General features: G+C 37.6%; 1 protein-coding gene across 1 annotated transcript in view; it reads left to right on the top strand.

Moving 5' to 3' along the window:
* The window catches only part of LOC137471936 (triadin-like), a 106,968-nt gene that overhangs the window by 68,842 nt on the left and 20,902 nt on the right, over positions 1–17,224 (top strand). The window contains exon 11 of the mRNA XM_068186642.1: positions 15,617–15,652. Coding sequence (XP_068042743.1) covers positions 15,617–15,652 — 36 coding nt within the window. The remainder of the gene's footprint in view (positions 1–15,616; positions 15,653–17,224) is intronic.

Raw genomic sequence — 17,224 nt, 5'->3', positions numbered from 1 at the left:
TTTCCTGCCCTCCAGCAGATCAACACTCCTGCCCAACTTGGTATTGTCCAAAAAGTTGACTGAGGGGCACTTGATCCTTTCATCCAGATCATTGATATTCATATGGTAAGGATATATCTATGACGCATGATACCGTGTCATATGTTTCACACCAGGCAGTGTTAGCAGAGGAGGGGAGTGGTGGTTTCTCTCTTTAGAAACCACAGTAAATCTTTGCCTCCTGAATAGGAAAAGTCTCTAGGGGCTTAAAATTACAGACACCAAGGTACGTTTTAATTACGGCACTGTAACAACCAAGTGAAGTCTCTCTGCAGTCAGGAAAAAAGAAAACTAAAAGTTTATCTTGGACATAAAAATTGAAAATAGTATCTTATGACTGCCACGAAACTGAGATAACCAGCTTATTCTTTCTACTCTGTTGCCCAGTGAGATCAAGACAGCAAGAAAGTCTATCTTTAAGTCTGTCTTCTTGGAGGAAGAATGTTAGTAGTAGGTAGAGCAGAGTGGAGATGACCAGACAAGAGCAAACATGACTGACCATGCGCCAGCAAACTTAAGCACAGGTTGATCACAGATGCATTTTCTTTAAAGGACAGTCCTTGCAATTTGAAAACAAACCCACAATGGTTTAGTAGGAGATGGAGGGAAAAGACAATTTTATACACCAATAGTATCTTCTTTATTATTGCCCTCTATACAGGCAGGAAAAGAAATTCCTTTGATCATTTTTAAATTCCTGGTCTGAACAGCAATTTTAAAAATGCATTTAATTTTGTGACTATCTTGTCTCAGCTTCTACCTTTACAGTCTTGATATTAAGCCTTCAATTACAATAAAAGAACCACTACTGACACCTGGTGGCAAGTTATCTTTTTCTTGCAATCCATATGCCTGAGTTGTTTTTTGTTGTTTGCTTTCAAATATGGCTATTTAAAAAGAGTTTGCTGAAGTAATGATGAACCTACTATTTACCTCCCCATGCTGCTTATCCTAGTGCTTTAGTGGCTAGAAATATGTTAGAATGTCATCGAAATGTAACACAATTCTCAGAAGAATAATTTTGGAATGTAAATACTTTCAGTGCCGCCAGAGAAGTAAAAATTAGTTTAAATATATCTTCTGACAAAAGTTATAATTAGGGAAAAAAAGGTGCATGGATAACCCACTGACCTAGAGAAGAAGATGCATACCACACATCCTGAAAAGTTTGGGCAGATCTAACTGCAATAGATTAAATGTTTCATTGGGGATACAAATGTTAATCCTAGGTTTTTCCTAATGAGCAAATGGGCTGTAGGAAGACATTTCTAGGAAGATATTTCTGTTCCCTCTCAAGAGCACAGTTTGAAACTCCTCAACCTACCCTGCCCAGTGCCAGGAGTGTATTTCCAGCTGAGTGTCTGACAACGTTAAGCAGCCCAGCTTGGACGCTGTGATGCGTCTCATGTTCCCTTGGCTGAGAGATGTCACACGACAGATGTCAGCAGATGGGAGGATGATGTGTATTTCAGAGGAGGCCACAACGTAAGATCTGCAATAGCCAATGAGATGTAGAGGCTGTCACAATTAAGGTTGGGTACAAGGAAAAAATGGAATTGTGAAATCAGAACAAGAGAGTCGAAGGTATTTTGAAAGTGATTAGTCACATACAGAAAATTAAACATCTTTATTCACTAATTTTCTTTCTTATTAAACAAATTCTGAGGAAAAGGTAAAAAACTTAGTCACTTAGGAACTGGAATGCACATAAAAGTGCTAAGACACATTTTGGATTGACCAGATGTGTTTTCAGAATGGCTGCTACAGCAAGCAGAAGGTAGGAGTTTTGAGTAGTAGAACCCTGTCTGACTCTTTTTTTATCTTTTTATTTTTAATGAAGACACTGTATTGAGGTGACCCTGGCCAGCTGCTAAACACCCAAAGAGCTACTCATTCACTCCCCTCTTATCAACATGAAGGAGATGAGAACAGGAAGAGCAAAAGTGAGAAAACTTGTGGGTTGAGACAAAGAGAGATTAATAAATCTCAGCCAGTTGAAGCACAGGACACCCTTCCCCTGTTCTTCCTCTACTCTCAATTGTCATTGCTGAGCATGGCATTATATGGTAGGGAATACACCTCTGTATCTGGTGTATTCCCTACCATATATTCCCTGTAATTTAGTTCAGATGTTCCAGCTGTGTCCTCTCCCAAGATTTTCCCAGCTCCCAGTAGGCACAGAGTAGGAAAAAGAAAAAGCTCTGATGCTGTGCAAGCACTGCTTGGCAATCGCCAAAACTTAAATTTGCTAGCAAATCCAAACCACAGCATCATACAGGCTGCTATGAAGGAAATTAACTTCTCCCTCCCAGCTGAACCCAGAACAGGAACCTACAGTTTGCATTTATTTGCAGCTAAATTTAGAAAGATTAGAAGAGACAAATGTAATAATTAAGCAACAGAAAGAATAATCAATGAGTTGCTTTTTGATTCCTCATGCAGACAAATGTATAAGAGCAATAATTAAAGAAACACAGTGTGTTATGAGCTGAGAGCTGTTTTAGGATCAAATCACATTAAAGCGCACACACAAAACAAAGGAGGAACTTAAGGACCTTAGAACTGTGTGATCCTCCTCTAAGTTGTTTCTTATCAATATTCTTTTAACAGTTTTCTCGGCTAGACTACTTATCCATCTATACATTTTTGCAGAGGTTTAGCTTGGTGTGGGTTTATACAAACTTTAGCAAAGACCCTGGCTCTGATTTCACCTTAATTATGATTCCAATTGGTAATATCATTATATGAATCAATGCCCATACACAAAAGCACCTAGTTTTCCCATATGGAAGACTGCAGCTTCAGGTTTCATCTCCTCTACTACAGGCCAATCCATTCCTGACTAATAACTTGCTCATAACCCTATTCTGCATGTCGGGCCCATTCTGATTTTTCCGTTCCTACTGCTTTTCTCCAGCATCCTATTCATAAAATTCACTGGCAGTTTCCTGACATTTTTTCATTAGTAGATGCTTCTGCTTACACAAACTATGCATGCAGCCATCAGCACTGGTAGCATTTACCAACCCACAGAAATGCCAGATTAGGATTCCTGCATAGTTACCAGCAAGTGATGTAATTTATTCTTTTTTTCTCTTACACAAACAGGGTTTAGGGTCATCTCTTAACTTTGATAACAATTTCCTGTTTGTGGGGCTTTGTACAACAAAATCACAGAAAGAGGAGATGGAAATGACCTACTAGGTCATCTAATCCTTCCTTCTGGCAATGTAGGATAATTCCTTACAGAATATCTTCAAGTGCTTTAACCAGTTTAGTTCTAAATGTCTGAAGTAACTGGGCCTCCATCAATTCCCACAGAAGATTATTCTACAACCTCACAGATCTCGCAGTTAAAAAGTATTTCATTCCAGTCTGCCTAAATTTTCCCTTGCTTAATTTTATCCCATTACTCAGAGTTATGTTCTCTTTTGACACCCAAATATAGTCTTTCTAACCTCAGGGCCCAGTTCCCTACTGTCTCATGTTATATTGGCACTTACATTTACATCTGGAAGGTAGCTTTATAACTGACAAGGTGAATGCAAAATTGAGGTTGATACTTTTTCATACAGACATGAAATTATAAACCTTGTAACAAGGGACACTGACCATGGCCACACATCTCCTGTCTATAAAGCACTGAAAAGACTGGAATTTGAATGTAAAATTGGAGGAAGAACAAAAAAGTCACTTGAGTTATTTAGAAAGTATGGAATATTGGTTTTTTTAAATAGAAGAATAAAGTATTCAGTTAATCTCTTCAGAAAGAGGTGATTTGGTTATTGTGGATACTAAGTGCCTTTGCAGAAAAAGAAAAAAAAAAAAAAAAGGATTCCAGCTACAACAGCTGCCTTTAACATAGTAGGGACAGTTAAACAAGAATGAATGACTGGGAGCTGAAGCTAACTGAATCCCGACTGAAAATGAGGTACGTGTTCTTAACACTAAGAGTGATAAACTACCCACAGCACAGGGTGGATATTGCTTTCCCTGGTGTCTGCAGAAGATGATTGTTTACCTAATGAAAAATACACATCAGCTGAAAAGGTGCCTAGCTGAAATATAGGAGTCTCTGACAACAAAATATCAGACTAGAGAGCCTGATGGTGTGTTCTAGCCTTGAGCATTACAGAGGTATACCCTCAGATATATACATAATAAGCTAAAAGAGAATGTAGTGAAGAGCCAATGCAGGAATGCAGCTGGAGACAACTGCCTTGCGTGTTCATTGGAAAAACAGAAATTCCTTTCTGCATTACTTTTATAAGCCTTTTTAAGCTGAACACATGACTGGTAGTCATCCTCTAAGTATTTATTCTTCCATGGAAAATAGAAAATCCTGCTTTCCTGATTGACATTTCCAGAAATCCTCAAGACAGATATGGCTAATTGGTAAAAATCAAATTGTATCTCCCCAAACAGATGAAAACAGAAGAATAAAAACAGATTCACAGTGAGGGAGAAGGGAAAAAACTCTGGGAGAATAGATACGCAAATGCAGCAGAAAGGAAATTCCCATGATCTCCATGTGACTTGTAAAGATAAAAGGCACCTCAGACATGTCCCACATTGAAACTTCAAAGCACTCAGTGGACTGAATTCTACACTCCATCATCAATGATTGACAACATGATTTCAAAGCATGCCTAAAGATGCAGCATATATATCCTGGTGGATGTACAAACACGTCATGGAAGGCCAGACACGTAACTTCCATTGATTTTCTGTGAGAGCTGAGCTCCTAAACACCTCTTCTGCTTTTATAAAAAGTACAGAGGCTGCAAAGTCACCATGGTGTTTCTGTGTCCTATTACCTATTGAAAGAGTTTTTCACCTGGGAATAGTAACATTAATCTATACCAGAACAAAGCCAAACACTAGCAGCATTCCAGGACACAGTTAGCTTTCAGTGTTCAAAAGATAGAAATTAGATGAAATGCAAAGAGAGAAAGAGTTAGAAACAAGTTTTTCCTGCCTTCTCCTTGTCTCTCCTTCACCTCACAATAAGAACTGACTCAGTCTTAAGATTGACTCTCCATTGCAATTGATGTGGTGACTCTCAGGTGGAAGACTCATCTCCTTCTTACTTTACCAGGAATAGCTTTAGTGGAAATTGATCCTTTCCCATCCTTGCTCATTGTCATGTGAAAAAGGGAGATTTTCTTAAACCCTTAATGTTTGATTAATCTGTCCACATCCCAGGAAAACTGAGACCCTTGTGCTCAACCATCCTGTCAGTGTCCCATTACAGGGACTTTTCACTGAGCATTTTGCCAGATCAGAGGGTGCTTGGACTGACTTGGTCAGAGTCACAAGCCAAACAGAGAGAGACCCCCCCCCTCCTGGATCTCCACATCATTACCTCTGCCAGTGATTGCTAGCACCCATTAAGGACTCACATTAACAGTTCACAGAATAGCACTCTATTAATCAAATTGTGACAGGTTTAGGTTGAAGGATTGCCAGTGATAGTGTCTGACTGAAAAAATGTATTTAAAGCAATGTACTAAGGAGATGATCATTCAGCATGCATTGAATACAGCTCTTACCCAATATGCGTCCCTGTGGAGGAGAAGAGAGGTTCAGGCCAACGACTGAGCCCAGAAGTTATGATGGAGTCTTCCCTAACTTTTGCTGATTCTTAATTTACTTTTGTATTATTTATGTACATTCAGGCAGAGCTCGCGTGAGTTTAGGCATGCATCTATATCTTTACTCATTGAGGGGTGGTGGTACCTTCGTGGTGGGTATCTCAGTATAGTATCTGAGATAATCTTGAGATATGCATCAGTCCAAGGAAAGCTATTCTATCAGAGTTTAACAGCAGATCTTCCTCCTTAATCTCTCTTGGTTTTCAGCTCTTATGTGGCTTATCCACTAAAAAGCTCCCTCCTGTGCAAGGGTTTTGACAGAATCAGGCTGCAGTCTCCACTCCACTCTCACTTTCTCTTTGGTCCCACTCAGATTGTATTGTGTGGGGGAGGTTGGATATGTTGACCATGTTCCATCCAGGGAACAGCAACGGTATTTTCCCCTGTAGTTTCCATATTGGCAATACTTTTATTTCCTTTTTATCCCTCCTGTCCCCCCCAGTATGTCATACAAAGAGATCTCCAGCACAGAAAAAGGTCTCACTGTCTGCTGCAGCTGCCCTGCCCATGAAATGTTAGTAGCAGATAAATAAATGCAATGCACTTTTCAGCAGCTCTTTTGCTGAGTATCAGGAGTTGAATGCTTCCAAGTCAACGCAGAGTATTGCTCCATCCAGATCTGATGTTTTGTGTTTGTTCTTTTCCATCTTGGACTACACAAAGTAGGGAGAGATGTGAGAGTGGCAAATAGTGAATTATTTTGGTAAGATCTGGTTGACAAAGAGTTAGAAATGTCAACCCTTTAATAAATACAGATAAAAGGGAGGAGGCTTGGGTTTGCACTACCACTCATTTTTTGATGAGTTGGCAAGAGAATCTTCCTTGAGCAAAGCAGAGGAGTAATTTAGTATCTGGCACTGTACTGTCAAGCTCATAAAGAACTTTTTGGGGAGATATGATACCAGAAATAATCAAGCATGAAAGTGATAAATAATATAAAGCCCACACAGGTAACCAAATAAACAGTTTGCCTTTGGACTTCCAGGTATGTAGAAAGAACTACCTGTGCTGTGCAAGTAGCTGGGTGGCATAGCTTTAATTAAAGAATCTAATTTATTTCCTCAACTCCTTTATGCTGGTTTGGGGATTAATGTAATGTTTATTTTTCCAGTCACATCTAGAAATAACAGGATTAGAATATTCCTATGCCTCAAACAATACAAAGTTAATCTCTAATGAAGGAAAACTGTTCTATGCCCTCAAAATAAGATGTGTATCTGAGTCAGCAGGCCTGATATTTGGGATAATTATTCTATGTTAAATGTCCATGCACAGATACATCTACCAGGTTGAAACTACCTAACTATGCAGTGTTATTTTCTTCTGTTGCTAAATAGACAAGTGCATGGCTTGACTCAGTTAGTCAGGAGGAATCTTCAGAGTCTGAGATCAGGATGATTTTCTTTCTTTTGTTTTGCTTTACACTCAAAAAGACAAAATTATTTTTCCCTTGACCTTGAAATAAAGATTTAAAAGATTTTACTGAGTTTTGATGAGTACATATTAGATAAAGACATTCATGTCACTGAACTGAAAGTATACTTCAGTCTCTTGTGTACATTTCCCCTATAAAGGTTCATAGATCAGAAGTATTTCTGACTTAAAATATAAGCCTTTACCTTTCACTTTTAGCTATGATCCTTTCAGTAAATGTTCCCAATGGCCATGCTTGTTCTCCTGACCTGTTTTCCAAGAAGCTGAGTCAATTTTGTGGTTTGCTATATGTAACTCTGAAAGACTAAGTCAGATAAAGTATTATTGAATGATTAGGAAAATAGAATAGGAAAATGTTCTTTAACAGAAGACCCACACATAACCGTGGTTAGAAAAGCATTGATTTTTAGCTTGATTGCAGTATGTTCTGCATGAAGTTGCTTTCTTATAGATTCTGCCTCACTTACGAGAGTGTAATTAGAGTATTGTTTCACCTATAAAGATGAATGGATGGACATTTCTTTATTTAAGATTTCCCTTCTCAAAGAGTGAGAATGTTGACAGTATCTGTGTTCAGAGATAGGAAAATATCTTCTTCCTAGTGGTAATGCCTATAGATGCCATCTGTACATCTATCTATCCAACAGACAGAAAGAAACGGTAAAGTGTTGAGTACAGAAAGAGATATAAGGATGAATGCACTTAACAAAGCCTATTCTAACACAAAATTCTCTTCTGAATCATTCAAACAGTATTGGTGCTGAGCTTTATTAATAAAAGTTTAGAGTGCATCCTCCAGCTCTTTCAAGGAAAGATAAAAAATGCTCAAGAAAATTCTCATCTCTTATAATATATACACTAATTCAAATGACAGGTTTTTCCAGGGAAATATCTGATTCCTAGGTTTTTAGGAAGTAATCTTATTACTCACATTTGCTACATTAAAAAAACACTACCTTTTCTCAAAAGTGCTGCAGTTTCTGTAATTAACTGCATTTACAGCTTCCTGTGTGTCGATGACTGCAATCTCATATCATGCTCCTGAGTTTTCTTTTTTAAACCATGCCTGATAAACACCTTTTAGACTGTAAAAGACCTTTAAGCTTATTGAGTCCAATCTTAAACCCATCACTGCAAAGTCCACCATTAACCATGTCTCCAAGTGAACACATATACACTTTAAATATCCCCAGGAATGATGACTCAACCATTTCCCTGGGCAGCCTCTTCAAATGCTTGAGCATCCTTTTTTGCAAAGAAATTTTCCCTAATATCCAATCTAAACATCCTCTGGCACTACTTGAAGCCATTTCCTCTTGTCCTACTGCTAATTACCTGGGAGAAAAGGCCAATCCCCATCTTGCTACAACCTCCTTTCAAGTAATTGTAGAGAGAGTGACAAGGTCCCCCCAGAGCCTCCTTTTCTCAAGGTTAAACAACTCCGACTCCCTCAGCTGCTCCTCACAGGGCTTGTGGTTCAGACCCTTCACCAGCTTCATTGCCCGTCTTTGGACTCACCCCAGTCCCTCAGTAATTTTTAAGTGAAGGGCCCAAAATTGAAGAGAGGATTCGAGGTGCAGCCTCACCTGTATCGAGTGCAGGGAGATGATCCATGCCCTAGTCTGTCTGCCCACAGGATTTCTGGTACAAACCAGGATACTGTTCATGTGTGAGCATGTATTTAACATGAATAAGTTTCTACCTGCTCTACAGTATGAGAGACTGAATTAATTCCGTGAATTACAAAATAGAAAGGAGAAATCACCAATTAGTGCAACCATGAACCACTATAATACTTGAAATTGGCCATTCCCGAAGTGCAGGCTTTTTCTTACTGTAACTGAATCACTTGTCTGCTCACATCCCTCCTCTACTTGCTTTATTTTTTGCTCTACTGAACAAACCCTTTTAATGATCTTGGGAAATCTGTTTGAGATAACATTTAGTATTTCATTTATGTGCATTGCCAAAACTCTTTCTGAAAAGCTCTGGGGCTTTAGGTTACTATACACTTCTGATGCTCTGGTGCTCAAGGCTTGCAGGCATTTATTGGCTGCACAGAATATAGAGCTGCATTGCAAAAGGTGGTGTGAGGAGTCACTACAGAAGAAATAACACCTCCAAGGGCTGGTGATCAGAAGGGACTTGGAGACATCAAAGAAATTTAGAAACTATCAAAAAGCCTTTTACTCTGAGTGGAGAGGAAATACAGACAATGCTGAGGTGAAAACATACCCTTCTCAGAGGATGGATGGAAAGTTTTGCATGTTTTTTCCTGCTTCAGTGAAAATGGTCTATCTACATTTAAGAGTACTATCACCAATTTTCCATTGTAATCAACAACAGAGGCATTTTAGTTAGCTAACTCCTTTTTCTACATTATTCAAACATCTTTACATACTGCATAGGTTATCAGTTCATTTTAAGATTTCTATCTTATAGTCCAGTCTTGTGTTGCTTGAGGAAATTTGATGTTAACACCCAGAAGCTTTGCATCTGCCCATTTTACCCAGCTATAATAATATTACCTGCAGTTTCCCTTTTTTTTGCATGCAGAAATCTCTGCAGGCAAAAGATAGAAATGCAAAACCTGTAGTCTGGGATTCAAGGCTTACTGGTCTCTGACAGTGAATTTCCCTGTCATTCCTATTATTCTCAAAGCAAGATAGCTAAACTCTGGTCAGAGTGTTTATTGTTGTCATGTAATGGGTCAGGAATAGCTCTGAAGCAGTAGTGGCAATGTACCTTGCTTTCCCTTGTGGACAACTTGAGCCTCATTGGTGAAATGAGATGCCTTTCTCATGCCCACCAAGAGATGTAATTTTGGAAAGGCAAGAGTTTTTGCCAGAAGTTATCACAGAGCATATGGCAATATCATGCTCAGTGATAAAGACAGGGAACAAAATCAAGGTCCAAACACAGAAATTTTCATGTGGGAGAAATGTTGATATTTCTAAATAGCTCTTTTATGCTGTCAAATTTTAGGGGTTTGGTCATATTAAAAATGTAATCCTAGATTAGCATAAGCAGTTTTGATAGAGCTTTCATAGATTTTAAGTCTACTAAGAAGAAGAAATATTATTTCTTTATTTCTGTGTAGTTGGGAATTTTTAAACTCCTTATTGTAAAATGGAGACTCTACACCAGAAAGGTGCAATTATATAACACCCCTATATGTGGGCATCTGCTGTTTCAGAAGTGACTGAAATCAAAATTTAAAAATACTCTGAATAGCTTTTAGATGCGGTAAGGTAAAAATTACTTCAGTAGTGCCATGTAATTAGTGAACAAAATACCAAAAATAATATAAATTAAAAAGTATCTTAGTAAGAAATTCTTAAAGGCATTTCAGGAATGAACACTTCTCAGAATTGTTGGAATTTTAGTTGAAGTCAATACTATATTGCTGAAATAGTTTTACAAACTCCAAGTAAATGAAAAAAAAAGTTAAACCACAATATATTTGAATAGAAAGTTTGACAATTCTTGCTTAATTACTATATGCTCAACAGCAGTTCATTTTGAAAAATGCTCAGCTATCTAGGGTGTGTTCTTCTTTTACCACCGTAAATCACATTAGCTGCAAATTGTGCCACTTAATAAATTGTTTCTAAATTCTGGTACATCTGCTAGGTTGGGAGCAGACAGTAGTGAGACTGGTCTCTAGGCGACTTTAATTATGTTTTCCATTCACATGATGGAAGTTCTCAGCCATCAGATGCCACCTGCTATAATTTTTATTTCCAGTCATGTGAACCCTTCCTCAGGGCAGCAAAGGGAACCTTAGCTGTCATACTTTTAAGATGCAATGTCATGAAAACTCTGCTGTTGCATTGTACTTGCAAAGCCAGAACCAAGCTCCCAAACCATGCACTCGATTGATTGTGCTTTATTTGGTAATAACAGCCAGGAGTTTTTGGGTTTTTTTTTATGAAAAACCAAAGCAGTTTTGACTTCAAAGCACTGGAAAACACTATATTTATTTTCAACACAATTCTTCCTGATTTATGAAGTTTCTGTTCATTTCTCTGCCATGTTCTCGTTTTATTCTCTGACTTTTAACCACGAGATGAATTGAATACCATTGAAATAAGATTTGTATGAATCTCATTAGGAACACTCTGCTTGGAGAACTATGGTCATGTTGTGTGAAGCATTTTCATAACACAACCTTGTGAAGCCTTCCTGTTCTGAGGAGACTGTAATCTGATTTTAGACTCCTCCTATGGGACACCGGATAAAACCCACGACCCTGGGTCTGCCTCTCTCTCTGCTCTCTCTGCCTCTTGGCTCTAGGCCCTCTGGGCTTTGCTCGGGCTCCCGAGCCTCTGACCCCCTGCTCCCTACGGCACAGGGTGGGGCATGGGGGGAATGAAAAAGAAGAATAATCAAGAATACCCTTGTCCCTGGATCACAATCTTCACTTTAGCTACATGCTGCTACACAACTTATTTTCTGTGGGTATGTGTAGACTATTAGCCAGTCAGTGAGATTTAAGTCCATTCTAGTATGATATCATCATGTAGAAAACAGAAGAAGTTGAAAATGTTAGCTGAGGTTTCGGGTGACAATTCCTTCTTCAGTAACTGCTTAACATTTTAAATTTTTCTTTAGTTTTTGATTCAGTGAATCATATCTTCCAGAGACATCTTGTAATCCCCCAGGGACTTGGTGCTTAGTCCAGATCAGCAGCAGAAGAATCTATTGGGTTACAGCATGTTTGATTAGGATATTAGCTACCATTCAACTTGGACACTGTGTTTGCCCACTGATGTTGAAATTAGTTTCTGTTTACAAATTTGACATTACCAACATGTTCTTTCGTAAGCTTCCAAATAGAAAGGTTGTGTTAGATACAACATATACAAGAATTTTTTTCTAATTAGAAGGGTTTTAGCTGCTATTTTAACATGGTGCATCATTATCCGAACTATCAATATACTGTCTCTGAAATACTCATTTATCTGAATAATACTTTAAGGCCTTTTTAATACCCCTAGGTATGTTTGAATGAGACATTTCTAGGAAAAAAGACACAGAGAAGCCTTTCAAGAGAGTACAATTTGAGATTCATATATTTCCCAGAACTTCCTTTTAGTTATCAAAATTATAGATTGCATTGAGCAGATCTCCTATTCTGAAATGTACAATGTACGCTGTATTATAAATCCATTGTTAAAAAGGTGTAAAAGTTTTGTGAAGCTGAGATCTGGAATTCAGTTCATAGCAGCGCTTGAAATATTCCATTTTGGAAGCTTGTTTAAACTCAAACAACCAAACTGTACCAGTGCACTGGGGCATCCTTCTCTAATAGCTTATTACCAACCTCCTAGGGACTCACTGCCATGAAAGGCACTATATAAGCTTAGAGGGATTTTTTTTCTTGCCCCATGTGTAGTTTAGATGTCATTTGTAGTTACTGTGTACTGGTAGTTTACTTCAAACGAATGCTGATCGAGTCCTGAGGAAAAGATTGAGCTATGTGCTAAAAAGAGGCAAAAAAATAAAATACGGCTTTGCTGTTCTACTGATACATCTCTGCCATCTGCCAAATGCTAGTTCCTAGTTTGAATTCAAAATTGATCATTTTAGCCTGTAGAGATAAGAACAAAGATCGTATTTGTTTAAATATTTGGTGGTTTTTAATAAAATAGTTTTTTAAATATTACTGTACTTTAGTCTTTCACTAAAGAATAAGAGTCAATAAAAGAAAAACCTGTTCATTCACCTGAGGAAAGCTTGTACAAGCATGCTTACTTTTTGAGAATATAGACCAGAATACAATTGTCTTCAAATACCTCTGGAGAATAACTTTAAAAAGAAAAGGGTGCTTTACAGTGTTCCACAGATGATGAATTATTATATCAGCTTAGCCTCTTAAAGTCTGTTGCAGGTTTTTTCAAGGAAAGGAAATGGACAGAGTTGTCAGAGGTACCCAAATATTTGAGTTGCAAAGTATTTGGGTAGTTTACAGGAGCCCTTTAAGAAAATGTAAATATCAAATGTGTCTTCGAAATTTTCTGAAGATATTTGGTTTTTTTGGAAATTCCTCCTCTTAACTAACATTAAAAAAATACTCACCAAGAAGCAAGAGAACATATTGCTGTTGTTTTTAAGAAAAATACATAATGAATATTAAAACCTGATTGTATATAAACTAAGTTCGCAGCCACACTCCCATAGCTTAAAAGTTAAACCCTAGACCTGTGCAAAGTAAAAATGAATGAGACAAATTTCTCACTATCTCTAATTGCACCAGTATAACTCATTGGCCAAGTCATCTTTGTTGTTGTTTTCCATTGAGTTGATAAGCTATGTGTTAATTGTGCCTTACAGCAGGTAACCATACTTAGGGACTTCAGAAGTCCTGATCAGCTTTCCTTCCTTCTGTAAGATCTACCAGCTGTTAATTTCTTTGCAAATAGGTGATTTATTTCACCTAGATGTGAAATGTAAACATTTCAGATGTAGATGTAAATGCTATATACCTTCAAAGGTATTTCCATGGTTCAAAGTCCTACACAACCTGCTCTGGACAATTTTGTGTAAATCCCTCCAGCATAGCTGGATAAATACAGCTTTAGAAATCAAATGTGAGACCTTGGCTTGAAAATAATATCCTAACACTATTTACATTTTCATATTAATAAGTGCTGTTGGAATCAAGTATTGGTAACTTTTCTGCACTTTAAAAACAAACAAAAAAAATACACAAATCCCCCAGATTATGAGATTTTCTTACTGGAAAACTTGTCCAGCTACTTACTATATTTACTATATGTTATATATTTCAGATGATGGGAAAACACATTGATTCATTCAAAATAAATTATGTGTTTAAAATATATGAAAGTATATTGCCCTAACAAATGGCAACTTATATGAAAAAAGGAAATAAAGAACTTGAAGGCTTTATTTAAATCCAGTCTGTTATTGTAAATGATGGTGTCAATTTATTTATTTTTTATAACCTCCAGCAATGGAAGATTATTGTGATAAATGATTCATATCACTGCAATATATACCTTTCAAAATTTCCATATCTGGCAACTAATAGGCACTTCTTGAAGGCTTCAATAGACTCCTTAGCCAGATAACATGGCTGGAAGCTGCTTCATGATTAATTTCATCTAAATGTGGTAATTATCATACTTTGAAGTAATGCCTGCAGAACATGTTTCACAGAGAGTTAGTGGAAGCAGAGGATTAACTCAGAAATATTTCAGTTCAGAGCATCATATCACCCAAACAGAAATATATTTTCTTCCAAATTTTTCAAGATTATTAGACTACTTGGCAGTCATTTGCATTACCTTATCTCATATCAACTTCTTCACAGCAATTTAGAAAGCAATGGAAAAAGAAGCAACTTTGTCTTATTAGCAGTAATGGGATAGTCTTGGATTTGCAAGGAATTTAATTTGACAGTTTCTGCCCTGAAGTATTTCTTATATAAGTGTTTAAGAGCACAATTCATTTATCATTCATATATGTTGTGGACATAACAATTATCCTGCGTACATTCCAGAAACACTATAGTTAATTAGAGAGGATGTTAATTTCCACATAACCATCCAGGAGAGTACCTTCTACCACTGCTCTATGCATGCTTTTGTTCCTGTCTCACAAGATACCACGAGTAATTTCTTGGTTGTGCAGGTGAGACTAGTTAAAAAGGTATGTGAAGCACCAAGACTGTTTCTAAAATTGGGTGATTTTTTACCCAGCTAAAAGCCCTGAGGTAGAATAGCACCAAAAATTATAACAGAGAGAGAAGCTATCTCTGCGTATTTCTGCACACTTATATCACCTCAGTAAAGATTCCAAATCTCTCAGCCATCAGAAGAAAAAAGTCCTGCAAAAAGGTTGCCCAAAAATCCAACCTTAAGTGATACTGAACAGCCTAGTTAAGTCTTTCTGGTAGATTGCTTGGCCATGCTGCATTTTGATTCAGCTAAGTAATTTCAATTTTATTCAAGTCAACAACAGATGAATTTTGCCTGCTCTTCCATGGACCATATGTAGGGCTGAGTCCCTATAAGTTCAATAGAAGTTAAGTGGAAAATCATTTAAAGTAGGCCTCAGTTGTGTGATTGTCAAGAACTGTAGGAAGAGAGTGCCTTTCCTCACGAGCACATCCTCCCTTGTGTTTCTGCAGCCTGACCACATGCACATGGTGAGCAGCCATAGCTCAGCCGCTGCATGTAAGCCATGGTAACTCAGCCACGTGTCAAACCCCACAGATTACCGTGCCAAAATTAAACAAGAGTGTTCAGGGTCACACAGGCTTTCCCGTATTTACACTTGGGGTACAATTGGTGCCACTGTACCATGGAACAAACAGAAGTGGAATGAATCACTGTATCATTTCAATGCGCTTTATAGTAAATAAGTTGTTTCACCTCTAAAGCACACACTACAGTTTTCTGTCCACCCTTTATCTTTACTATGTTTTTATGCATATGTGTTTGGCTTTTTTTCTCTTACAGATAAAAAAGAAGCTGCTGTATCCAAAGAACTCAAAAGTAAGAAACTACTATCTCTTTTATATGCCATGCAGTTTCAAAAGTTCATTTCATTAATCCAAAAAGAATAGTTATTGAGTTGTTGAAAATACCAAGAAGATAGTAGCTACACCATTTATAATTGAAAAATGATATGTTTAGACATCAGCTGCCTCCTACTTTCTTAATCCATTCTTATCCTACTTCTAACTGCACACTCCTATTTATGACTGACAGTTTTGCCTTCCCCTCTTTCCTATCACTGTCTTCAAAAACAAAGGTTTCATAGGAAAGGAAATGTCAGATTGAGGTCTCAACTGAAAGTGATCTCAGTGGCAGCAATTTTCATAAATTGGCTGAGATGGCTCAGAATTGAACATGCTGAGGAACACCAAATTTGTCTTCACAAATGCAAAACAAGGGCCCCACCTGTCTAGATAGCTCTGGTTCCAGCAGAGAAACTTCTGTGGCTGTAGAGAGATGGAATTGTGCTCTTCTGAAAAAAATAGCTAAAAAATGCTCTGAGAACTTGGTATCATTTAAAAGAGAAGAGCTACGTCTTCCTTTTCTGCAAATTTGCAATCAATGCCTCACCACAGTAAGGACAGTAAGGCAGTATCATTGGTAAGATTTCATCTGCTCAGCATTCTGTTCTGATTGTAAAGTGTATAAGAAAAATTAGGAAAAATATGCGGCTTTGAAATCTGATTCAAATTCACAATTAACGAGTGCACTGACTTTCACTTCCATGTATGAACTTTTGTGACTTCTATAGCAGAACAGTCTCCTGCCATCCTCAGTTTTGCAGCAATTTATGAAAAGATTCCTTTTAGCAATTAAAAAAATTATACTTTGGTTTCTCATGCAAATTTTGCAGAAATATCTAACAAAACATTTCATACACTTACTCTACAAGTAATGTCCTGTTAGTAAAATAAGAACCTGTTTCAAGCAGGTCTTAAAGGACCTATTAATTTGCGCACATAATTCCTCAGAGCAGCCTTCGAGTGCCTAAATGGAACCTACAGAAGAGCAGGAGAGGGACTTCTCACAAGGGTGTGCAATGACAGGACAAGAGGTAATGGCTTTAAACTGAGAGTAAGTTTAGATTGGATACTAGGGAGAAATTCTTCACTGTGACGATCGTGAGGTGCTGGAACAGGTTACACAGAGAACTGTGGGTGTCTCCTCCATGGAAGTGTTCAAGGCCAGGCTGGATGGAGCTTTAAGCAACCTGATCTCATGGAAGGTGTCCCTGCCTGGCAGGGGGTTTGGAACGAGATGATATTTAACATCCCTTCCAACGCAAACCATTCTGTGATTCCTTTTGTGGGAGAATTCCACAGCAGCTGTCATAGCAAAACTTCCCATCTCCATGACACGAGTGAAATTTACAGAGTGAAATTTGCAGCTGAAAGTAGTTCATGTAAAGATGCAGAATCATTAGCACTTAAATAATTTGTGAATAGCAAACTGGAAATGGTATACTTGCAAAGGCAGTTTAAATTTTGGGCACTTTTGTTTCAATGCTACTAAAAAGTTATATAAAAATTAAATACATTACAGAAATTTTTAGTCAAACATATCCTTTAA

Source organism: Anomalospiza imberbis, chromosome 3 (genome assembly GCF_031753505.1).
Source record: "Anomalospiza imberbis isolate Cuckoo-Finch-1a 21T00152 chromosome 3, ASM3175350v1, whole genome shotgun sequence".
In the NCBI taxonomy this organism is placed as follows: domain Eukaryota; kingdom Metazoa; phylum Chordata; class Aves; order Passeriformes; family Viduidae; genus Anomalospiza; species Anomalospiza imberbis.
Note: the sequence above shows the minus strand (reverse complement) of the source record. Positions and strands in the feature narration are given on the sequence as shown.